The sequence below is a fragment of the Cygnus olor genome, chromosome Z (genome assembly GCF_009769625.2).
Source record: "Cygnus olor isolate bCygOlo1 chromosome Z, bCygOlo1.pri.v2, whole genome shotgun sequence".
Classification (NCBI taxonomy): domain Eukaryota; kingdom Metazoa; phylum Chordata; class Aves; order Anseriformes; family Anatidae; genus Cygnus; species Cygnus olor.
In genome coordinates, this window is record NC_049198.1 from 79,831,224 (window position 1) to 79,858,406 (window position 27,183).

Here is a 27,183-nt window from a genome sequence, read left to right on the forward strand (position 1 = left end):
CCACGATTGTGCATCCACGCTGCCCGCCATTCTGCTTGGACAGCGAGCATGCTTCTCTCTCCCCCTTTTCTCTGTATTAATATTCCAGTTAGTGAAATGTATGGAGACAAAGCTCCGACTGCCTTTACCGTACAGTCAGTGCAGTCCATGGCTCAAGAAGCTAATAAAATGGCAGCCACAAACAATGCATGAAAGATGCAGGAGAGGCATTGTTCTAGAAAGCCATTTGATTATCTCCTTACTTATTCGGTTTTCAACATGCTATCAGATTTAAAGCCATCAATTTACAGAAATATAAAAGCCTAACCATAATTTCTCTTTTCTTTAACACCAATATTCTTTTTTTTTCCCTTAAAAATGTGTTTTTTCCAAAAACAGAGTGACCATTTGTTTCCCAAAAGTTCCCACCCTCATTAAGATGTTTACTGTAGTCTTTGACAGATTTGCCAACAGCAAATGTTGTCCTCCTGTTTGCCAACTCGAGCAGACTTTGCCTCCTAGAAGAACCATCTATCTATCGGTGGTGTGGATGACACCAACAAGGTGCTGCGCGGCACATCAATGCCCTCCATGGACCATCCCTCACCCGGGCCTCCTCCTGCTCTGACAGTCTGTTCTTTCTCCCCAGAAAGCTTTCTATCTCTAAACCCTGGCAGGCTGTAGCATCAAGTCCACACAAAGCCAAATGTACTCTCACAAAATTAGAATTAGATGGGCTTAAAATTAGGCCCCACAGACAAAATTGACAACTTTTTTATTTTTTCCTGGGCTACATGGAAAGTCGAAAATGTATGTTCAACATTTCCAATGGATCGATGACATATTACACTATCTAGTTCAAATTTAATTAGTGTTTTCTCAAAATAAGAAATGTAATGAAAAATATTTCAAGACTTGCAAAAGGCAGCAAAATATTTGATAAAATAGTTGCTTAGCATTTTGCCACCAAAACTCACATACTACATTGTTCTCTGTAATTGACTCCAAAGTCCAGTACCTAAGAAATGAGCATAGGTTGCATTTCATTTTTCTTTTTCTGATGCTTAACTAGCAGCCAGTCTGTTGGTTCACTTATTCTGTTGTCATTTTTTGCTGTTTATATAAACCAGTTTGGATGAGGAAAACATAATTTATCATTAACTCATCTGAAGCTGTTCTAGTGACAGTGGTTCTGCAACTATTTTGTCAAGATTTCTTGTAAAGATGTTGAAAGAATTTATCTACAAAATACAGATTGTCAAAAAATAAACAATCATGAGAGAGAGAGAGACAGACAGGGATGGCAAAACTACTTACAGTGACGGAGTGTAATTTAAGAAAACAAAACAACTCAGAGACAAGAGAAAAGTCAGTTTCTCAAGCAACATGAGAAGCCTTATGTTCTCAGTTAAGAGTAATAATTATTTACACCACAAAGAAATGTTTTTGTGGATGACCATAATCACAGCCACCAATAGCAACCACATCCCGTGCTGTACAGCAACACTGAGTTATTTTTGATATAATTTCTGTAGTATTTATGACATCCTTGAAGCCTTGGCAGTGAGAACATTATTGTCCTCAGGTATACAGCTTCCAAGGAGGTGCAGCATATATCCAGTGCATTTCATTTCTTATCAGGAGAGAGATATCTCTTCTATTCATTCATGTAAAACATACTTCCAGTACTGGAGCAATATGAATAATCTGTTTTCTAGTACAGCAAAGGTAAGCAATAAGCCATACAGAAATCACAGATATTTGTCTGCTTTTTAAATACGTATCAGCTTTGTCTCTCCAGTTTAGATTCAGTCCTCTCTATAAAGTTATCTTGATTTATAATCAAATTGTGTGAGAAAAGAATTATGTCAATGTAACAAAAATAGTACCTTTTGTGATATCTATAGAACTCAACAGGGTTTACTGTAAGAGGTCCTGAGGCTATTTTTCTTTACAAATATTTTACAAGACAAACATGTACCTTTTTTGAAAATACATCTGCTTTAAATCATCACTTTAAAACAAACACACACACACACAAAGAAAAGGAAAAAAAAAAAGAGACAGAAAGAGACAGAAAAAGAATCACTCTTTCCACCCTCCCTGTATCTTCTGAACTTAAAGAAAATTTGTTGACATATTCTGAGGCAGGAATAGACAAAACAGCACAGGAAAGTGGAGGCGGTCAGAAGGATCAGGGCTCAGCTTTTCTTAAACTAATTCCACATGCTTCAGAACTATTAGATGTTTTTTATTTCCTGCTCCAAAGATTTGTGGAGAAAATAATCTGGGCTAGGGAAAAGCTGCATTTATTTTCTTCCAGCAAGATGCTGTGTTAGCAAATACAACATATGAGCCACCTTGAGCAAACCAAGGCTCTTAATAATCCATTTTTCAAACACTACTGGTATTTCCTTTCCAAAGAAAGATGGGCTGTGACTGGAATCAATTTCATCATTTGTATGGCTACAATTGCCAAGTTTCTGGAAATAATTGCCATTTAAATAGTAGATAAAATTTATTATACAAAGCTATCAACAGCTTTATTACTATTTAATTTCCATGATTTGTTTGCTTGCAGAAGGCTTAAGGTATCTGAAAAGCAAGATGTTTGCTAGGGGATGGGTTTAAGCGTAAACTGTGAAAGCAATGTCAAATTGATGCTGAATGTCTGACTTGAATTTACAAAAGGGAATGAACCCAACTATTGAAACCATGTCCTCCTCCTACTTCATAGTGAACTGTAGATTACAGATTGATATAGTGCTTGGCCAATAATTATACTTAATTCTTGTATACAATTTTCAGCTATAACTGTATTTTTCATTTGGTGAAAACGACGTAAATGGTTTCCTCTAGACTTTGTGGGGCTAATTCACTTCAAAACCTGAATACAAACCATGTTGTCTGAATCTCTTTATTTAGCGGGCTACGCTTCTGATCCCATGAGATAAAATAGGGTGATTTAGGAAAGGATTATATCTCCAACCCTAAACCTCTCTGTCCTCTAGGTTGAAGTGCATTTACAAAACAAACATTTCAAAAGACAGGGAAAGCAGAAGAATAAATAAGCCAGACTCAAAAGTAAACTTTGCTGAAGTTAATGGAATTAAAGTAGTGAAAAAGAAAGAGCTTTAAGTGAAAGGAGACATTTTTAATATAGAGAATAAGGCTCCAAATTGCTTATGGTAGGTAACTGTCCTATTAATAACTATGTTGGAGGGAAAGAGACAGGTCTTAAAAACAAGAATCATAGGAGCATTTTATCAAGAATATGAGTAAATTTTGAGACTTCAAGGAGATGCTGTCTGGAAAAGACAGAGACTCCAGAAGGCTCTTCCATAAATACCCCTTGCTGTGCAAGTGAGTATGATAAATTCTTTGCAAAGCAAAATGAATGAGACAAAGCCTGGCTAACTTGTGATGGAAACACAGAAAGGACACCACCCCATCTCTGCCTGAGAGCCACAGTATATACCGGGTAAGCTGTAAGAAGATGTTGTTGTTGTTGATCTTGTCACTTGACCACAACAAGACATATGCACTGCTCTTTCCGTGTGCTACTACCTGCGGCTACAAAATCATCAGTGACAGTGAGGTCGGTGAGGAATCACCCTTACCATTCCTTGGCTTTATTAGCAAACCCATAGCTCTCTGTTATTTTAATAGGGGAAGAACGCTTCCATGAGGAACCGCTGCATATTATTTCAACTAACAGCTGTCCTCCAGAGTAGAGCATCGCCATCTGTAGTCACACGTGTCATCCCCCAGTGCAAGTCTCGGCCATGTGCCGGGGTGTGATACCTGTGGACACCTCCTTTTGGAGACCAGCAGAGTAGACCCAGACATGTCGGTAGGAAATGCATTTCCCCTTTACTGTCAGGATTCATTAGTACCTCTCAGAGAGGGCACGCAGACAGTGGCTGTTGAATACCATCCTATTGCCTGGCTGCTGCTCAAAAACATGTCTCTGGGGATTAATGGCCTCACCAATTACCTCCTAGGCTCTAACCTCTGCTTTCTGGGAAGGTCACTAAGAAGAAGACAGCAGGACTACACTAATCCAGCTCTGGAGGCTTTTGATCTCCTCCAGGTCTTCTGAACCCCTATCTTCAGGCTTCAGGACCTGGTGATGGATACGCAGGTAAGTAATTGTTTTACCTTTTTCTCAGGGAAACGGAAAGAGGTCAGACAACCATGATGATACTGTTACATTCAGGCTGACTTTGGAAGTGAGATCGTGAGGTAAAGCTGCATGATCTAGAGAACCTGGAAAGGCACACTGGGTGATCTGAAACTGGCCTCCTCCATTATGTCTGTAATGAACTGAAAGGGTCAGGTTGTTTCAACCACTCTTCCCTCTTGAAGGGTGCCATCTGTGGAGTACCATAACCATTTGGTCTCGTCACTTCTGGGAAGACTCTTGAAGAGATTAAAACCTTTCAGGGTGAGCTTAATGATTTATAAGATCCCACCCTTCCATGAAACCATCTCATAACTCTTCAGGTCCTAGACTTTTAATTATTTTAAATAGTGACTGACTGCATGCCAGACAGACAGGTACCAGCATGTGTTCTACCCTTAGCATCAACAACAATAAATAAAAACACCTGGATATTACTCATACCATCCTGAAAGGGAACAGGTGGACCAGGCTTTCTCACAGAGCTCGCACAACTTAACATGGACATCAAATCTCAGGGTTACATTACAGAATCAGAACTGATTTTTTAAACTGGAATTCATTTTTGTCTTTTTTTTTACCTGGCAAAGCACATTCAGTGACTGCATTTAAAAAAACCAATCAGTTGCTTACAAATGCTAAAACTTCATCTCTGAAATCTACTTGCTAACATGGGTCTGTGTGTGTGCATTCTATCACAGAGAACAGTGTATGCAGAACAGGACTGAAAATAATTGCTGATGCCCAAGTGGAAATCAGGATGAGGATTTCTAAAATACAGAGAAAACCACATCATTATTAAATGGTTAGTGTTTTACAGAAAGAAATGATATTTGTGGTCATGATTATTAAAGAAAGAAGCAATAAAATGTTATTGCCTACTGAGCATTCAATATTTAAAACAGCAGAAAGTAGGCACAATAGAAATCATATAAACATGTGGACAAAAACACTGACGATTCACTGTTTATGAAGACACCATGCCTGTGAGCATGAATATTACAACAATCTGTTCTTCCTCAAACATACAGTGAGAGTTGATAAAAATCATTTTGAACCTTCTGTGACTTTGGCACTACGACCTATATAAAGAATTAGGATTTTTTTTTTTTTTAATATAATGAACTACTGCAGTGCTATAACATAAAATCAGAAAAAAAAAAGTCAAGAATAGTAATAATAATTCTAGGGAAAAAATGGTGCTAGATGTTTCTGTGAAGTAGAGAAGAACTTTAATGGCAATTCTTATATAGTTCAAAGGAAAATTTTCTGGCCAATACTATTTATTTTCTCTTTCTCCTGTTAAGTATCATGGTATTGCTCAATGCAGCTCCTTCCTGATCTTTCCTTCACTGCACATTTCAGTACAGTGAAGGTAACACTCCAAATGAAATAGGAACATGAACACAATAGAGCCCATTAGGGGAGTGACATGCCATTTCACTGAAGGGCCATCTAGTGTGAGGAAACAAACACTTAAATTTTCATTGCACGGCACCTTTTTGGCTAATAGTAAGCATTTTTAGATACTCATTTCATACATAGTCTAAGCAAACATACTACTTTAAAAGGATGGAAGCTTGTTTGTTCATGGTGATACATTCAGAGGCAAAAAGTCATGCCAAATAATGGTGTAACTTTCTTGACATTATTTTGGTAGGAGGCTTAAATAATTAAGAATCCCAGACTGTGGGATTAAGCATTGAGATGATTGGAATCCACCAGATGCATTTGCTTTAAGTTCAACTTTGAAAATCCTGGAATTTTTCCCTCGGCTGCCTCTTGTTTTCACCTTTAATCTATTCTACTGTATTTAAACAAGAGAGTTTCTTACTTCATGCAAGACAGAACTATACTGGAGGTTGGCAGTGGTCTAGTTAGCATTCCTCTTGTATCCAGTCACACCAATGCCACTCAGCAGAGGATAAAGCAGGAATCTTGCTGTATTGTCCATCAGCTGATTGCAATAGCTAATTTAGATAGAATACAGTCCTGAAGTTCTACTAACAAACTTTGAGCATGACTCTACAGCTGGATTTTAAATTCCAGAGATTCTACCAGCATTTACCCTCTATCTATGCTGAATGCAATTGCAATTAACAGTGTGTGTTCATTAATGCAATTCTTCAAGGTCTGGTCTACTTGTGATGTGAAGGATAACAAACCAAAAGTAAAAGCCCAAAGCTCAAATAAGTGAAAGCTCAAAGCTCAGATAAGTAAAAGCTCAAAGCTCACATAATCTTTAAAAGGTAAGGTTTGGTAGATCTGTTGAAAGAAGGAGTTACTTTCAGTAAGAATAGCCCCACTATTCAGAGCCTGAAAAGAAGGTGTTTGGAAACATGTCATACCTGCTACTGTAAAAATTCTTAACTCAGGTTAGGAGGAGAGAAACAGAGAAATCAGAAAGTGAACAGTGAAGGACTGTGATTAGTGAAACATCTGAACTTTTGAGATACTCATCTAAATTAGACTCACACATTTCGTTGTCTGCTCATTGCCAACATGAGTGCATCATCAAAATAATATGGTGCTCTGTTTTGAAAGTTTAAAGTAACATCAAAATTTATCTTTCAATACATGTCTATACCACTCTCACTCACTGATATAAAAGATTATGGAGTTCTGCTGAAGTTACAGTCATTTAAAATTTCATTTACAGTTCTGAAATACATTGCAGATGTAGCAGATGTAAAGCTTAATATGATGTTTTACTGTATATAGAACATAATTTTCATTTTCTCCTTGAAAAGATTATGATAACAATAAACATGTTCTTAGGCAGAGGAAAAAGGCTAGCTTTACAAGATCACCTCCACTCTGAGTTAGGACACTGTCTCAGCACCAAAGTATGCGTTTAGATTTACTTCACTGCCTCTGGAAGCTTCCCAGTCCTGTGTTGATAGCATATGATGATCTTGTAATTCTTACATAAGTCATTCATCTAAACAAACAGAGATAATGATTTTACACTTAATTATTGTCCAGACCTGGCAAGCCCAAGAGATAGCAGCTGTAATTGCTTCTACTGCCAGAAGACCTGCATCTCCAATGCAGGACTACAGAAGGTAACCTCAAAGATGTCACCATCAACATATTAACTGTCACCACAAGAACTAGCTGAAGCACAGAAAAGAAACAGGAATCAAATATTGATCTAAAAGAATTCAGCATTCCAGCCTCAGTTTTCTGTTTTAGGACTAATATGAACTATTCTCTAAAAGTGTCAGTCTTACTCCATTCTTCTCAGGAGGAATATTGTCTTCCTGTATCCTCCTCCTATGCCACTACCTTAGTTTAGACACGTAACTGCACATTGCTAAAGACTGGTTAGAGGAGTATTACTCTCTCTTTTGCTTACTAAGCTAAAATTTCCAGCTCCTCTTTAAACAGACTGTTTGCTCTGACCTTTTCTTCCTATGCTTACAGTTACTACCAACATGTTTAGATCAAACACATAAAAAACACTTCGAATTTCAAAATGGTCATGCCATGGACTTCTGATGTTTTTGTTTTATGGAAATCAAAAGGGGTTTCTTCTGAAGTTTCCATACCCAAATATGCATACATAGTTTTAACGTTAAATTGCCTGGGCCTGGCCAAGCAGACTGCTGAGCAGAGGACTAAAGGCATGCCTTCACCATTGGTACTTGCTGCCCAAACAGTGCACTATTGGAATAATCAGTCAAATGTTTAAGACAGCTTTGGATTCCAGCAATTTAACTGAACTTGTTATGAAATAAGGCAAAAGAAACTGTTTTGCTAGGGACACTATTTGTGAAGAGTAACTTGCTCCAAGATTTGAAAATATCAGGCCAGATTCTCAGCACCTGCATTTCGCTATCTCTATCCTGAGGTCAACCAAACCCTGACAATTTACACCAGTTGAAGATCAAGCCCTAAAATCTGAAATACTTGATGGCTGTTGACTGCTCAATGATTAGACAAAATTTCTTTCCTAAAAGAAATATCTTTCCTAAAGAACTTGATCTGGACAACAAGAACATTAGGCCTTGTGCTCATATAAGCCAGAAAGTGTAGGTTGCCTGAAATCTTTCATTCAAAACACAAATCTGCAGCAATCAACATGAAAATAGTAATATATGTGATCTGGGCAACATTATTCACAGGATTTGAATGTTTAAAGCAAATTGTCTTGGAAGTAGTTTGGGATTCAATTCCAAAGTAGTGACCAAGATGATGACTGAAAGAACTACAAACACTCAAAACCAAAAAGCACAGTATCATCATCATGTCATGAGTCCTGCTATTTCAGCTCCAAAAAAATCCTGCCTAGAGCAAAAAAGATTAAATAACGTTCCAAAGATAATGCATATACATACACACGCACATTTCAAATGGTAGCTGCAGTTATTCAAGAAGTCTATCAAATATTAATAAATTGAAGAAAGACTTTCAAAAACATTTGTTATATAATTCTCCTGGATAAAAGTTCAAACTGTGCTTTTGGAAAATTACACAGTGTAGAAAAACAGTTTGGCATTTGAAGCAAAACAATATAAAAAGAATTAAAGAGTGTACAGTGGGCAAGGAGTGATATGTGAACCGGGAATTGGGAAAAAATCCAGGGAAAAGCCTGAAAAGGGTCCACTGCTGGTTTTCTCAGTATCTGCTCATTTCATTGAAATGGAAAAAAAGAGTCCCTCCTTGTTTATTAGAAACTGCTGGAAGTTTGGAAAAGATCTAAAGCTCAGCCATCTAATGAAGATGGGGTGGGTCCATGAATATGCAGAATCGCAATGTAGGGTAATTTGTAACAATGTTATTTTAATGTCTTACCACTACCATAGTCTGTTCTACATTCATTTTAAATAAGCTCCAGCATACATAATGTCTCAGAAGGAAAAAAAAGCATATATTTATTCTGGACCACAGTAAATTATACTTTGACTGAAAACTTAGAGGTGTTCACGTTCTGGAGGCTTGCATGTTCTGATATCGTACTGCAGAGTAGAATAGCAGGAAGAAAAAAGAGTTGCTCAAAGGCAAATATTTACACAAATGTCCAGTTTTTTCAGTAAAACAAACATCCGTATTTAAAGCAAAAACTTTGACTGTGTACTGTATGTATACAGCAGTTACTCTACAATAAAAGACCTTGTAGAAAAAGCTATCAGCTTGTCCTCAGTCACCTCAGGTGAGTTTACTTTTGAGAAATAAATAATGAAACTTCATCAGCTGAAATGATAATTAATGGGGATGTCCTAGAAGGAAAAAAGAAAACAAACTATTGTTAAAATTAAATACAAAATCCAGATGATTAATGTAATGTTGGAATGGTAACTGAAAAAAATAAATGGCCTAAAGCACAGAATTTTGCCAGTCTTCAGGCAATATTAACTTGCCCACTGAGTACTCATGACATACAAAGTACAGTGGATCACAAATGATACTATTTATATTAAATCCTACAAACAGAGCAGGAAAAAATAGTTGAGATGTCTTAAATAGAGAAGATGAAAAATAGGTGTTTAATGGAATTTATGTGATTTTCTGGAGAAATAAATAAACAATGTACTTCAACCAATCACCATGTCACGTGCATTTCTCCACACCGCTTGTTTTCTCATCATCTCCTAACCTGCCTACTGTGGTATTTGAAAACCTAAAAGTGGCAAGATCCACAGATATACAAATGCTAGGAGCAGGAGGGCTAGGAAACCTGCAGGGAGTAGCAAGCCTGACAATAAACTAACAAATTGTTGAAGTTTAACATTTCAGAGTGGATTTTGGGCATTAAGCAAATCAATGTATAAGACAAGATTCTAGGAATGAGCAAAAGGGGCACCCAACAGCGTTTAGCACTTGAAAGGCTGAAGGAAGAGTTGGCATCCAAAGCATGATGACCCCTCTTGGAATTGGACCCTTTGCAACACGAGTTTACGTTCAGGAGAGAAAACAGTAAATTGTAGTCAGTCTCCAGTCTCTCTTCCCTCCCAGATCCCTGCTCCCTTCCTGGCATTTCCACAAATGCCAGAGATCCATGTAGGATGTCACCAGCTTCAAACAGCTTCAAAGCTTTGCTGCCACCAGCTGCCCACAGATGGATATGAGTGCCATACCATCATCTCCTGCTTCCCCAATTCTGCCACTGCCATCTGACTGTGTTACTGCATGATCTCTGAGATGGCGCAGCCTCTTTAGAATATACTATAGTCCTCCTTTTCAGCAGAGGAGACAAATTAGAACTTAAAAAAAAAAAAAAAATCACCACCAACTCATCGCTTATTTGAGGACAACTCACTAAAGAAGCAACCACCAGCCAGAGTGCAAGAATTCAACAGCGGCTCTCATCTTCAACTTTCAGCAAACAGTTTCTGTATTATTTATTGTCTAGTAAACAAAGTTAAAATGCTTTTCAGCCTCAGTTGCAAACTTGGTATCCATTTGCAGTCCAACAACAGCAGGGAATAAAGCTGCCATCGTATAATGCCTTTTTTCTCCTGTGTGCCTGCTTTCCATAGATTTCATTATTTCTCCCGGATCTGCACACATTGTCATATCTGGGGCACAGCAATACTAAGTAAACAGGGAGAAGGGTTGTGAAATTTTTATCATCGTTGCAATGACTGGCTGAGAGGATATACTGTATTCACACTTTTTCCAAAGAAAAAAAGGCAGAGAGCAGGTATCACTCCTCCCGAAAAAATCTCTACAGTACTCCAGCCTGACAGCTTGAAATTAAGCAGACAGGCACTTCAGATATCTAGACTTTGTCGCATAACAGTTAGCAAATACACCGCAGTAAGCACCTGCACTGGATTAAAATAGCTTTTTGTACCGGGCCACATTTGTATGGGATTATACTTCGGAAAACCCAGACTATGCTGGGGTTGTTTGCTATTAAACACATGGAAGGACTGCTCGTGCACTCTGCTGCAGAGCGTTCAGCAGCGGAGAACTGCAGAAAAAAGGAGGTGGAGATCAAGCAGACACTGAGATTCCCAGAATGTTTTCCAGGCATTTGGAGAACGGAGGTTTAGCAGCTTCCAGTGCAACAGGACGGATCCTTCTTCCCAATAACTCCTAATGGCCTTTCCCTCCACGAGCCTCTCGGTCTGCACCCACGTGGATGTTGGGCACCCACACCACTGTTAGTGGCGCAGCTCTTTCACCGCAGGTCTCTTCAGAGCCTGTGGGTAAACGCCATCCAGCCCCCGATAATTTGTTATTGTTTGTTTTGTTGATTTGTTCTATAACCTCTTTTACCAACATGCTTGATTTGAAGCAGAGCCTCTGCCACAATCCTCATGGGAAACCTCTGCAGGCTCCTCCACAAAGAATACAGATGCAAGAAATTAGGAGTAGGGCTTAAATTCAAGGCCCCCACACAGACTGGTTTTTAAAGTACCATGCGAAGAGTTGTCTGGAATTTTTAAATTATTTGTGACTGAGTTATTGAAACATTTTAGAATGTAAAACCGGTCCAAACAATACTGGAAAAGTGAATGATAATTTACACTGTTCTCAAAAAAAAACTCTTACACTGCTCCTAAAAGAGAAAGGGTATTAAAATAACCAAGCGAGGAGAAAGAGGTAAAAGAGCAGACATTTCAGAAGATTAATAGTGAGCTATCATAAAATTTGATACTAGATTTGATGTTATTTAATGTATTTATTAACCCACATGAAAAAGAAAGAAGGTTGAACCACCAAATTTATAGGTGACAGAATTACTAAAGGAGGTGATGTCAAATTTCTGAGGAATATAACCAGGTTAAATGTATGCCTAACACTGGTGGTTTAATTTTACGTAATAACATCATATAACCTGATGAGATAATTTCATCTGAAGAACTGAACTCAAGTTAAAAATAAAAATAAAAAAGCTGATCCAGAAATAAATGCAGACAGGAGCTTTTGAAATCATAAAAAATCTGCAAAGAAAAGTAAGATAATGAGCAACAGAAAGCACTAGGACATTTTAATTTACACAGAAGATGAATGAACATAATCAAGATATTCAAAAGAATGAACGGTTTAGAGAAAGCTAATAGGGGCTCCTAATTACTCTCATAAGGCACTAGTGAGAAATATTCCACCAACTGGAAACGCAGCAGAGGTAAAACTGGTAAAAGTGAATTCTTCTATTCATACCATGCAAAACTCAGTGGTGGAGATCACTGCCAGAACATTATTAATATGAAGAGATTAATAAAACTAATGGAGGAATCAGGCATATAGAAATTTTCCTGTGAAAAAGGTTATCAGAATAGTGCATAGAACAACTACCCGTCATTTCAGACAGAAACACAACAGAGTTAAAATCTCTCACAGAACTCAAACAAGAAGACTTCGAGACAGAATAAAGTCACTATGAAAACTAAGGATATAGAACATAAGCTGAAATCTTTGCTGTTTATTAGTTGAGATATTGCATCTTTGTTAAAAGCTGTCAAAGTAGTAGTAGAAAAACAAGAAATCAATGGACAGAATCACGGAAGTGCTCATATTGTACACTAGAAAAAATACTGAGAAATAAAGTCCACTCATTTCTAAAAGGGTTTGCACAGATGTGAAAAACTCTCCTGCTTTTTCAACTTCTCCAAACAGTGAAAACAGAACTTCCAAAGCCTTTCTGAACAAAGAGGTCACATAAATGCTTTCCAGCTACAGAGCTGATTTCTTCTAAAAGGAATAAATAAATAAATAAATAAATACACTTTTGGCTAACCATCCTCATCCCAGAAAAATAAACACTTAATTTTATCATGTTTTTTCTAGTTACGAAGATTGAATTTAAGAGAATGAATGGCATGCTTATGGTTGTAACATTATTCACTTACACCAATAGTTATGTCCTAACAGCTATTTTATGTTTCCTTCTCTTGAAGTCTGCCAACACATGCTTTGAAATAGATTAATTTTTATTACATGGTTGTACAACAGCATGTACGAGAACAAATATTTAAGATCACTAGCTTTCTCAGGGAGGTGGGGAAATCAGAATATCTTCAACATGATCTCAAGCTGTAAATCACCTGAGAACCTTTGCTCTGCCTATAAAAACACAACAGCAATTTTCTTAGAGTTTGCTTACTTGTAATTTCCATGACAGAACAGCTTAGAAATCAGGTCCTGCCAGTCAGTGCCCCAAAATTTGGTGGGAAATTCTTCCTTGTGCTGAGGAATGGAGCTTCCCTTTCACCGCAACTCTCAGCTTTGGAGAAGCTGGCATTTCTGAGCTCACAGGTCCCACATAGCCTCAGACCAGAAATTTAATTCCCTTTTTATTGAATTTACTGCTTTTGATTCCTGTTCGGTGGAAAACATTAATGTTGTGCTTTGGGGGAGAAGAAGGGAAGGAATTCACTAACAAGGCTTATTCGAAAACAGTGTGTGGCAGTGCAAAGCATTTCTCTGCAGCACCTGGAAGCACCTGGGAAATGCCCCATGGTGTTATATTAATGCAAAGGGAATTTAAGGAAGTTCCCGTGTCGACTGGAGGTGGCACAACCTGTTTCGACATGCTTCCAGGGCTTTGTTTGAGATTGCTCCCCACTGCAGGGAGATGGATCAAGCTCTTTATTATTAATGGTATTAATATTAATAAGTGACAGTATCAGTAATATTAATAATACCAACCACCGTTATCAAGACTTTTTTTTTTTTTTTTGTGCCCTAGCAAGGGGCATGGGGACCCATCAGTGCAGGGCCTGGTGGGACCCCATGTCCCTAGAGGAGGAGCCCACCCTGAAGCAGGGCCAGAAAACCCATTAGCTACATCACAGAGGGTGGATGAAGAACGTAAAAAAGCACTAAATACTACATTAACAATTACCTCAGAGCATGTTAGGTAACAAAGCAAGCCTCGTTAAACCGGTGTAAATTGGGCACTCTCTCTCAGAAAAGTAGTATAAAGAGGCAGCCACCTTCTTCAAGGCTGGTTATTACCATTATTTTCTACCTTTCACACATGGGTGCTACTGACCTTCCTCAGCTCTTGACATGCTGTGTTCTCGGCTGCATTTGCAAATGCCCAAATGCCCCGCTGAGCACGAGGGCACCATTTTGTAGAGCACTGTGTCATTGCATCCAGTCCTGGCTTCAAAAGGTCAGAGATCTGCTCGACAGCAAGAGGCTATTATTTAATACTGTCTTCCACATGGTCATTTTATTTCCAGATTCTTTGTATTCCATCTATGTGGCATCAGTGCTGTTTGCCGAATCCTGTCACAGTGTTGTGCTTCCCCCTCCCCATCTTCTCTAATATTATGGAGAAAAACAGAAGTATTGCAATTGGAAATGATTTACATCATTAAGGGAAAGATCCAAATTATTCATCTGAAATACTATTAGGAAGCCATTAGATTTTTATGAGGAAAAAACTCTTTACTGTGAAGGTGACAGAGCACTGGAACAGGCAGCCCAGAGAGGTTGTGGAGTCTCTTTCTCCGCAGATACTCCAGACCTGCCTGGGTGCCATCCTGCGCAAGGTGCTCCAGGTGATCCTGCTGGGCAGGGGCTGGACCAGATGATCTCTGGAGGTCCCTTCCAGCCTCCACCACTCTGTGACACTGTGAAACAGAATGTTTCAATCCCATTCACACTTCCATTTTTCCATACTGTTATTACAAATGTTACTTTCAATAAACATTTAAAAAAAGCTCAGCCACCATTTAAATGGTATAAAGAGAGATCTAAATCTGTAAAACAACAGTGATAACTAAATGCTGCAAATTATAGATAGTTTATACTGGAGGTAATTTAGCATATCTAAGTACTCTTCCAATTTCCTCCTTGAGTGCAGTACATTGAGAAGGGGAGGGAGAAGGAAGAAAATAAAGACTGTGGAAGTCAAAAGCCTTTCAAAGTGCCAACAGAATGTAACCTGGCTAATACAGCTGACTTTATAATCTCATGCCAGGTCTCTGCAAACCATGATTGCCCTTACATGCTTTGGCTAGGATACAACTCTGAAGAAAAGCCATTGATAGTGGCCCATAAGACAGGTATGATGACTGGATGGTATCAACATCTCCAAAGGGAAGGAATAACTCTGCATATCGAGGTAGCAGAGGTGTGTTGGAGCGCTAATCTCTCTCTATAAATGATGGAGAAAGCAAAGCAGGATATTAGTAGAGCATAACAGCAACAGTATTTCTGCTGTTTAGTTTCATCTTTGAGGAAATACATGCTTTTTGACTCCAGGGAAGCCATCACAGACATTGTCCTTGTAAACAACCTTATTAAAAAAAAGATTAAAAAAAAAAGAATATTGAAATAAGAACGTGGAGCTTTACTTTACTCTGATCCTACTGATTTCAGGCTCTTTCGTTTTACCTTTTAGTACCTTTGCAAAAGATAATACTGCATTTTCTGAATGTTCTTCATTAATATTTTCTGAATATATCTTCTAAATGATCAGATTGTGAAAACTAACCCCTCCAACCCTCTTTAGGTTCCTGGGAAACTGACAGGGGGTACAGAAACCAACCTGGATGTCCAAATCCTGGTACTGACTTTGGGGACTATTTTGATCAAAAATAATCATCACATGCTTTCAAATGAGAGTACACATTGTTATCATAATCTGATAGTGATGACTGGGAGAGCAAACATGAGTGGTAAATCTCATGATCTCTAAATCATTTGGGGCTTTTAAATTTAAAAAAAAAAAAAAATGTTACGATGGGCAGCACACAACAGCACAGGTGATGCTCACTGATGTCAGTGGTCCCAAGGGTTCATCATGAAGTTCTCTGAGCTTCTTTGTGCAAATGTGAGAATAAATCTAAGTTTGGACACTTTTTCTTTAAGTCCATTTACAGAGAACAAAAATAGTCGTGATCAATCCCCTCTTCAGTTTTAAAAAAGGTAAATATAATGCACTTCTCTCCACTCTTTCAGGACTCTCTTAGTTTGCCATGAATTTTGGAAAACAAGTGTCATTAGAACAGGAAGATCTTATAATTTTCTTGCCAGTCTAAGCATCACTTCCAAGTATCCCCCAAATCAGTCGTTAAAAATGCATCATGTTTCCTTTTTAACTGTTATGTTTTTCTGTTCTACATAGCTGAAAACATTTTTAAAGTATGTCCAATATCAGATAGATTTTAAACATTTTGTTCTATTTCCCTCCTCGTGCACTACAGATACATTGTCTCCCTGGCATTCTCTTCTTCACTGTTCAAGTTCTGGAATTTCTTATTCCCATTATGCCTTTTAGCTGATGAATTTGTCCCCTTTTTGCTCTCCTTACCTCTTTCCATAAAGAAGTCCTAATAGATTTTCTAATCTAGTTTTGTCAATTTTTTTTTATTATTTTTTTTTTCAGTAAAAGTTTGTTTTAACCTCGGATCTTCAAGAAGTCTCATGAAATTACACAGACTAGATGTTTCTGTTGTTTTTTCACCCAAACAATTTGTGAACAAAGATCACTTCGGTTTTTTGAACTTCAATCTGCTTTGTGAATTTGTGGGGCAAAAATAATCCCTTATGCACTGAATTGAATTCAGTTGGCCACAAATTCTAAGCTGCTGTGTGCTTATTATCTTAGACACATGATTTACCCAAATCATAGCTATACTTTTAAAATGTTCTTTGAATACAGAGCTCTACACACAATTTGCTCTCAAATTCGTCAGTCATTGTGCTCACATATATAGGTGAAACACATTGGAGTATACAGCCTTTTTCTTTATTTTCTGCCTTCCCTGTATGTTTTCTCTTGATGCAGTTGACCCATATTTTCTTAAAGTGTTACTCCATGGTCCTGCTCCTTATCAAATAGTAATTTTCTAGAACTATTAATATGTCTGACAAATGACAGCATTCACAGGCTTAATCCCCCCGGGGTTTGGCACTATGCTTAGCCAATGCATAGGATGTAGGTAGGAGAAGAAATATTTAAAGAAAGAAAAAGAGAAAGACCTTTCTTTCTCCTCTCCATTTCAGGACACATGTACAGACTTCTGAATGCTAAAAATCTGAAACCATACTCTTAATGTCTCACTATTAAAATCAGAATAGAGAAAAAAAAGCTCTGTAAAGCATTCCTATGCATTTGAGGTACTTCCAGTAACACCTGTTAATGATCTGGAAGCGCAATATTAAAACTTTCTCCTTTCACAACAAAGTCTAGGGAAAATAAATATTCCAATGTCTCAATTAGGGATTTGAATGGCTGGCATCAAAACACGTATTACAGGCAAAAAACTGAGGCTGTGGGGGGGTTGGTGTGGGTTGGGAGGAAAAAAAAAAAAAAAGCACTGTCTTAAGAATAGAATATAAACAGTGTACAGGTAGGAAAATTAATTTAAAAAGCCAATGCAGTTGGCAACTAACCAACAACAAGAACAAACCAACCAACCAACAACAACAAAACCACAATCAAAAACCAAAGCCAAACTTCTAGGGTTCAATAATTACTTTCTACCTTTTAGAAGTGTTCTTTTTTGGTTATCTGGAAAAATATTTGACTATGTTCTACATATCATATCTTTTAAAATGTGGCACCTTTCCTTGCATTATAATGCTTTTGTAACATTACACCATTTGTTGTAAGAAATGGTATTTCTTCGAACTGGACAGGTTATGCCTATCTGAAACAACATCTGAGCTCCTTTTCAAAATAGCAATTTGGAGACAGCAATTTGGAAAATCCAAAATATTCTGTAACTTCCACCAGGCTCCCAGGAATGGATTGCACTGTTCTTTACCTAGATCAATAGACGCTGTCTCATACAGCTTGATTACTAGCAAAGAGGTTTGTCACTGACATTTTGGTGAAGGCTTCAGCAATGAGAAGTGCTGCCCTTGAATCCACTGGCTCGGAACCCACCCTGCATGACTGAGATCTGTGAGCAACATGAGTGCACTAACATTTGCAGGTAGGTTATTATTTTGTGGGAATTTTGTCTGAGGCTTTTGGGGACTACGGTCCACGAATAAACAGTCCCTGAAGTCTGACTAGCATCAGATGAAAACACAGCCCTAGTCCAGCCAGTTCTGTTTTCCTTTCAAAAACAACCAGTCTTAAGGACAAGGAGCTTCCAGCGGCCTCTTCTTGGAGGTAAGCTCCCAACTCCTGCAATAGGATGCCTCCAAAACAATGGCATTTCATACCTTAAAGTGACCTCATTTGCTTGGTGTCTTGTGTTTCTTCCCTCAAGCACCAGTAATTACATTCCTGGTCAGATTATTTTGAAAAGCACCTGTAGTCTTGTTTGAATACAGCTGTTGGTAAGTCACTGCAGCTCCTCTCCATGGTCTGCAGGTATTGGTTTAGAAAGCAAACCAACAAAAGGACAGTATGCAGCTGTCATCTGAACACTTTTAGTCCATTTTCAAATAAACAGACAACATTCCACCGGGGAAAAAGAAAACTTCAGCACTTGCAGGAAATGCCATTTCCATGTTTATGCACCAAAACTTCAAAATTCAGCATAAAACTTAAAAAAAACTCATAGTGCTAGGGAACACATTTTCTTCTGAATCAATATATCCTGGAGAAGACGGGTGAGAAAGATTACACAGGATAACAAATGTTTTTAAAATTTATGTAGCAACAAACTGTCTCTTGGGCTATAATCTTATGTAACGTAATTTTTGATAATGCAGCTTTAAGCTTTCCCTGAACAGACTAGAAAATCTTACTTTTTAATAGACTGTCCAGAAACCACAATTATTGCTATGCAAACCATTCCTCTATCAAAATGCATGGGAGTACATTATACTTCAGAAAACAGCTGAGTAAACTGTTTCTTGATCTTCACTATATGCTACATATTGATCTAAAATATTCATTCAGCATTTGTTTTTTGAGAGTGGAAAGGAGAGCAGACCAGGCACTTCACAGAATAGGCAAGATGATGTTTTGGTGCACCCACACATAACACACATATTTCAAATTCCCCGAAAAGTTAAAAAAAATCCAATCAGAAATCAGCCTCTTACTCAGCAGCAAAGAAGGTATTCCGAAAGATTCCTACCTATTCTATCCCTACTGATATTTAAATTTTCAACCAAAGAGTAATTAAAAACCAATAGACCTGTTCCGTACTTAAATTTAAATTATAGCTTATACAATACATTAAGGAAGTATCAAAGCATGGCTGTGTATGCTGAAGGTAGGAGGAACTGCAATATTTTTTAGTGTAAAATACCAAAAAAGCACATCTACTGAGCAATTGATCTTAAATAACTATTTCTGATTGCAAGAAAGCTTTAGATTAGCAACAGTGTTTTGACTTTTTCACACTGTTAAAGAAAAACAGAAAGCAATACTTTTTCGACAGAATGCTTTTTTCTCAGACCTCTGTGTTACTTAGATACCTGTTACATTACATAAATGAGTGGTGTCCATTTTGCTTTTCTAAACTTGTTTGCCTTCAGAACAAAAACGGTCTGCTAACATAAAACCTATTTTTCCCATCCCAGACTTTGTTACTTTAGCACTCAAGCAGACTAACAAAAGATAAAAAGGGAAAGGAAATAGGAGAAAAGGGAAGAGGAAAGAAACAATACTTAAATATTTATTACCCGTTTTTCTTATATGCTTTTTGAAATGTATGAAAATAATCCACATACATTCTTCAGCTCAATTACTTACAAATAACCTATCTGTAGAATCAAGTAAGTCTGTCAGTTGTGCAAGTTTATTTTTCCATGTGCTATCTTGAGATAAGCAAGTCTGTAATATTAGATTTCCACTGACATAATTGTGCATGAATTCTGATCTGATTTAGTATTACATGGTGCAAAAGGTGACACATTTTCTTTACTATAGCCCATTAGAAAAGGAAAGGAATTGCCAGCTTGTGAAATCTGAGGAGTTTGATTGAAAGACTGTGGGACTTTGAGGTCAACTGGGTGGAAAAGTAACTTGCTCAACTACCCCAGGCATTAAGCACTGTGACAAGCAAACCAAATACCCAGTGTAGTTACTCAGTTAGACAATCAATAAAAAACATTGCATTATCAGACTGCTACAGCTGTATTTTAACCTATCGTATTACCTCATCTGTTCCCAAACCAGTCAAACATACATTTGCTGATCACGCAGATAACACAGATACCACCCCCGTCCTTAAGCCACACTTAATATTAAGCAAGAGTGGTAATACAACTGTTTATTGCTTTTCCATATGCCATAAATTCTAATTTTCTGGTCTATTTAGATGGTGCACCAAAGGCTACAACCAAAGTGCTACTGAGGAGGTGAAGCTGGCTTCCAAAACCGACACCTATGAGATTTGAGGTTAGCTCTGCATGTGCTCGCATGGATGCTCAGCCAGCCTCTGCTCCCCCTGGGCTCCTCCTTGCCGCATGCCTGCCCACCTGGTGCCAATCCATTCCCTAGGTCGTCTCTATGTTTGTTTGTTTTTTTTTGTCTCTGCATCCCCGTCTCCTTCTGCCTGTTCCACCTCCTGCAGGCTCCTCCACTCAGAGCTGTTCCCACTAGGTTCACGGGTGGTGTCTGTGCCCCCAGTGTGGGACTCAGCAGAAAAGCCAGTAAACCCAAAGGAAATGCAGTCCAGACCTCGCAGGAGCCCACACTGAGCAGGAGCAGCCATGGTAGGTCCCGGCCCCACCTGAAGGATGCGGGCTCATTCCCTCTGTGGGAATGCACAAGGGAATTCACAAACAGAGCAAATCTGCAGATTTCTGCTTAGGGCTAGCAAACTGCTGCCTCTTCCCCAGCTCAGACCTCCCACCAAGCCTCATAAACTATCCAAACAGGGATACGGTTTTGCAGAAATTAGGAAAGCCTCATCGTTCACATTACAGTCACCTGTCTGCCTGGCTATTTTCAAGACTCTGCTAGCCATGGTACAGGGAGGTAGATAGTAACAGAAATATGTATTTTTTCCACACTGAAAAGCAATACATTCTTCCCTTCACTTGTATGTTGAAATCTACAGAGCTGTTTTACTGGAAAGTTCCTGTGTTTAAATAATTGGCCTGTAAACTTCATCATTCTGGAGTGTGAGCATTTGAAAATGTGGTGCATTTCATATACCAGTTCCCAAAAGACACCAAAACCAAGAAGCTACAAAAACAAATCAGCAAAGATGGAACTGCCATCCCAGCAGAAACTAGGAAGGGATGCAGGATGGAGGAATAGGCAGAAGCCTCTTTCTGCCATGGAGAAGCTGTCTTCTCTGCAGAAGTATTCAAATATAATTTGAACTCTCCAAAAGGCAAGTATACTGCAGGGCAGTGGAGCAGAAGGTACCTGGTAGCAAAAAGCCCGTAGCAAAGTCTCTAGACATCTGAAGTCTCTGTCAGTTAGGAGCTGTATGTCCACAAACATCTGCTGAGATGGATGGAAAAAGTTACCCCTTTCTGAATGGAAGCATATCTGAATTTTTCTGAAATTGATGATCACAGCAGTTCATTTAGATTCCCCGCTAAACTGCCACACCTTTGCATCTTTTACAGTAGCGATCAGTAAATGCATAAGATTGATATCTACAGACCTAAAAAGAAGTAGAACAAAGCCAATTATATGTACTATTTGTCCACAAGCTTTATTTACACCCAATTTAGCTGTTAATGAGCTGCAAATGAAACCTGAGTGGCAACAGACACTGCCCTCTGCCACAGTGCACTCTGTCTTTGTGGATGCCGCTGCACATTGCCGATGCTGATTCCACACCATGTTCATCTGGGAGCAGCTTTTGCACTTAAATTCTCTGGGGCAAGGGTGCCTGCTTCATTTTGTCAGGATTACATTTTCTGGATGGCCTATCCAGCAAGTTCTTCACTGATCCACACATCAGCATTAACTAAACAATATAAAATCTACTGACACATTGATATTTCAAGCTGCACACAAAATATATACATAGTTTGCAAGAAACTGCAATTTATTTTCCCTTATTCCTGTATCTGTCTGCGTAAAGCACAGCAATACCTGATCAACTGTCCTGTGAAATGCTTGTAGTTCACATTGCACTTTTTCTTACAAGCATTTCAGTGAAGCAGAAAGCACCTACCTAGCTTTAAAGAAAGACTTTCAGTTGTGCTGTGCTGCTGGCCTCAGCAGCAAACCTCAGCTGAAAACCAGACCATCGCTTGCTGCAGAGAGCCACATTACTGGGCATCGTCCTCACCCACATCATCTTCTGCCACTCCTTCACTCACGTTCATGTGCGCTGTGTCCACCACACATCTCACCAACAGGGACTGGGTCCGTGCAGCACTCACTCAACCTCACGCTAGTGCATCTGAAACCACCTCACTCTTCTACCTGGCCTCCAAAGTTGTGCCTTACCCATTGCCACCTCTGCTTTCTGTGCAACTTGAATGAAGACCTGTTCTGTATCATGGGTTCTACATTTTGCTGTGGGACAAGCCCCAAAAAAATCTCTAAAACAGGTGTTTTGGGCTGCTCTTCAGAAGGATAAAATGGGAAGTTACAAATAAACCTAAAGAAATATTTGGGTGGCTGACAAATACGGGATAGAGGGGCTTGCTTACTGTTGCAGGCAGTATATGACAGTGGCTTAAACAGAACCCGGATCTCATGAGTCTGTGTGCAACTACATTAAAGAAAATCTAGAAAATCTGTTAGAGAACGAGAAACGGTCCATTCTCCCTGCTTCTGAAGCCACATAACAAATGAATGCCTTCGGAGCTGAGGAGCCAAGTGACCTGCATGCATGTTAAGGTTTCAGAGAGAACCCAGCAGTAAAAGCTTTTGGTCTTTTCCTTTAACACTTATCATTCCTCTCCCCGGAGTCACTGAGAAGACCATACAGATGCTTTTACTACATCTCATTTTATACAGCCACTTTTTGAGGAGCTTGGTAAAAAACAGACCTCTGCTTAGTCTCAAACAATGTCGTTCAACTTGGTTATGTTGAGAAGCAATACTAAGGGTAGAGGGAAAATGTAGGGCAAAATTATGTCATATTCTGAAACAGCTAACATAATTAAGACATATTCTTCATTTAATTTAATAATTTATTGAATTATACTTGGATTACTTAATAAATGAAGAACATTACCCACACTACATTAGTCACAGGTGAAAAAAATCATATACATGGAGGAGTGTAATTTGTTCAACAGTGTATAGACCCACAGTCCTCCAGAGACAATCTCACACACCTTTAAGGTGCCAGACTTTAAAGACAAGTGTCACTGAAGATCTTACTAATATTAGTGAGATACTGATCTCACTAATATTTGTTTTATTACACTGATTTTGACTGCACTGGGGTAAAGAAGCCTGATCCTGCAAGATCAAAATCTCTTGGTTTTCTGTTCTCAAAGGTGCCTGCTTTGATCACAGAGCCCCTTTGGTGCCTTAGTCCTGAGAGGGATGAAATTACGAAATTGAAGGTTAAGGAAGTGACTGTGCAAAATGCCCACATGATGCAAGGTCCATCCAGGCAGAATTAGCTCCACGACTGAGACTGGGTTGATCCAAAGATCATAAAACAGCATAGGCTGACATTTCAGTTCCTGGCCTGAAGCAGTCTGCCCCTTCACCCCTCCTGGTAGGTACACTTACGACGTAAACCTCACGACCCTTACGACTGCCCCTCTGTGAATAACTAAACTGAGGCGAAACCAACTGCTTGACTTTTCCTGCAGCTACTTATTATTCCTGAGTACTCTATTGTAGGTTTGTTTCATAAGTAGTGACAATCTAGCTAAGTTTTTAGGGGACAACAGTTTCATGTGCAGCTACAGTTTAAATGGAAGCTGTTTAAATTTTATTATTTACATCTGATATTTAAATGTTAGTGAATGTAGCTTTCTAATGGTGGAACCAAGCTACAGCTGAACTTGTGTGCCTATTTGCAACATTCTGGAACGTTCTCTTTTTACTCCACTGACTGCCTATTTCTTTCTTGTTTTCCCACCATTTATTTTATAGGAATCAACTGCCACTACAATAGATTACAAGCTTCTCTTCTATAGAATATAAAAGTATACACTGTATTGAGTTTATCTTTTCTCCTCCTCATGATACACTCTTGGAAAAAAAGGCAGGACAGGCTATTGAGACAGGTTACAAACTTGGCTTGGCCTGAAAACAAAGTTGGTACCTCTTGGCAAAGATGATTAAAAGCTTTAAAATGTTTTAATTTGATTCAACTATCCTTCATTATAAGAGCTTTTAGTTATCTTGAAACATACTAACATTGAATGAGAACTGCATAGATTTTTTTTGAAAGTACAAAGCCTGGAGAGAGAATCGTCAAAGAGTACAAATGACTGGAATCTTTTGTATTATTAAAATATTGTTACTGTTAATAAAAAAAATAAAAATAAAATAGAATAGTGCTCATACCATGTGTCTTCTTCCTCTTCAGTCTGTGATAGTGGTCTTACTCACTGGCCCAATTCTGTGGCATGCTGAGTGCTTCCCACAAAATGGCTGAACTGAATGGCTGAGCTGAAATTCTCTGCAAATATCTGAAATCTATGTGGAACTTGTTCAAAGAATAAAGCTATGTGAAAAGTGTACCTGGACTTTTTAAACGACAAACTAAAATCTTTACTACATACGTAGATTATGCATATTGACCACTATATCATCGTTACATAACTGTGTAAAAACCCTTTTGATAGCTTGTTGATAACTTGACTTCATGTAATTTAACTGACCCTTATTTGCTAAGATAGTGTGTAAGCCAGTGTTTGGAAGGGAGCCAAAAAATGAAGAGAGAGAGAAATCAGATTAAACTGTAAATCTTTGGCTGGCATAGATTTAGTAATCAGTATAGAACATATGGGATGCAGAATCCAGTGCTATTTCTTTGAAAAACTAGTATTAAACTAAGGACAAATGTCTGAGCCAAACTCATCTCAGTTCTTAAATAGGTAACATGGCAAAGAAACAAAATTAGAAAAAAAAGTATTGAACTGTTAAACACTACTTTGCAATTGATATAGCAAGAAGCATACTTGCCATTTTTTTATTAGTCATATTGCAACTGAAGATGAAAGTTTATATTCTCCAGTTAAAAAAAAAAAAAAAAAAAAAAAAAAAACATCCTGTGACCTTAAATTGACACTCCTGTCTACTTCAATTGCAGCAGAGGGTAAAATAAAATAAAAAAATAATAATCCAGAATATTAGAGGCAAATATGTTGTGTAAGTCTACCTTGTCAAACTCCTCTCAGTAACGCACACACCACTATTGATAAAATGCCCTACTTTAACTAATTACATGCACTTGAGTCCTTATCATCCTCAGCTTATTACCTCTGTAGCCCTGCGACGTGGGGGTGTTGGGCCACAACCCTCCATCACGCATCCCACAACCTACATCAGCGCGCGCCCACACGGACCTCATCAAGTAGCCCAGGAGTTGCCCTTTCCCTGCAAGTAAGTGACTAATATCTAAGCTGGCTCTAAAGAAAGACACTTTTCATAATCGCCCAACAATCTGCTAAGTGAAAACATATGGATAGGCTTAGGTTGAGCCTGCCAGGGGTCTTTGCTGAATGGAAAACAGGTGCTCCAGTTCTGTGCCATGTAATACCCCATTTACCGTTAAGTCCAAAGGTTACAGGACTAATAGCTGCCTTGTGGTAATCATGGAGAGCAAAGACACTAGCCATGGTCAAACATCTGGGACATATTTTACATGCTTGCAACATATGCTTCAGTTTCAATTAAAGCAAGGCTTTGGCACATTTATTAATCTTTTTACTTTTATCACATAAGAAGACCCATTTACCTGACTTTTCTATTTTACCACATGAGAAAACAGAGAAATAATAAAAGCCAGAGGTCACTACCAGCTGGTGTTAAAAATGTGTATATGTTTTCTCACAAAACTTCATTTTGCACACAGCTTTAGGAAAACATATATGTGAATTAGAATAATATGAAACTGCACTCCTTCCATTTTGACAAAAGGATGTAACAGGACCTGCAGTAATAAACAGAGTACGTCCGAGTGCACCACAAAGGAAAAAACACCCTACTGCAGTTCCAACAACAAAAAGTTCAGTCCTAGAGAAGCACTTATGTTTTGCAGTTTAGCCCAGTGCCTAATAATGCCTGCTTTGAGGGCTATTGAATATACATGGTAGTCCACGTATTTTTAAGAATCATAATTTTCTTTTCAGTTCAAACAGCATATTCAATTATGAGAACTCAAAATGTTTGCAGTAATGGAAGCAGCTTTGAAATTATACAGACAATCCTAGACACCTTCTATACAGAAAGACAGGTCTTAAATATTCAATAGAGGGGCTCACTTAATGCACGTGGCAATGTAAGTACTTACTTTTATTCGATATTGGTAACTATATCTAGAAAAATATATGAACTCTATTGTCAATTTGAGAAAGCTAAATATTAGATCACAACATCGAAACCTAGAGCGATATTTCTAACTAGGTTCATCTGCCTGGCATTTGTTAACAGCTACGGAACTGGGTGAGGGGTGCCGGGGAGAGTGGGCTTGCCCCCCACCTTCATCTTCCCTTTTTAAGGAGTTTGTTTAGCAATCTCCAAAAACACTACAGTGTCTGACTTAAACTACAAGCAGCCAAGCATTGTTCTTCGTGAACTAATCACAGTTATTTAAAATATCCAGGAGCACACGTACTACTGGGATGATACTTTTGCACCAGCTCTAATAATAAAGCAGGAACAAACAGGAGAAAATGGCCTCAAATGGATGGCAGATCAGTGTTTATCGGAAGAGAAATGATGATTCAAAGCCGGCATGTTGAGTTAAAATACAAGCTCTTCACAGCTACATGGCTGACCTTTGCAATAAATCATATATTTTATTGCCAGAAGTGCATGCTCATATCATTTAGTGTTAAAAACCATCACCTATGTGTTTTGTAAAAGAAGGTTTTGTTACTACAGTGTTTGCCAATTCTGAAATGATGTAGCTAACGATTTAAGTGATGTATAGAAGAATTTCACATAACATCTTTCTGTCAATTGTAAAATGTTTGAGCTGGCAACAGAATGAGGAAAATACTCCTTTTTTATCATCTCTCAGATCTTAGGTGTTAGCTAACAGAAAAATAATCATTCAGGGGATTAACTAATCACAGTGAATTTTCTGACA

General features: G+C 38.3%; 1 protein-coding gene across 13 annotated transcripts in view; it reads right to left on the reverse strand.

Annotated features, from left to right (window-relative positions):
* MCTP1 (multiple C2 and transmembrane domain containing 1) overlaps positions 1–27,183 on the reverse strand; it is a 240,516-nt gene that overhangs the window by 10,688 nt on the left and 202,645 nt on the right. For 7 of the 13 annotated variants that reach the window (XM_040542064.1, XM_040542060.1, XM_040542062.1 and 4 more), the window contains one exon: positions 21,360–21,440. The exons of 3 other annotated variants lie outside the window; for them this stretch is intronic. In XM_040542064.1, coding sequence (XP_040397998.1) covers positions 21,360–21,440 — 81 coding nt within the window. The remainder of the gene's footprint in view (positions 1–21,359; positions 21,441–27,183) is intronic. 3 more of the 13 variants (XM_040542061.1, XM_040542063.1, XM_040542071.1) reach the window with 1 other exon arrangement.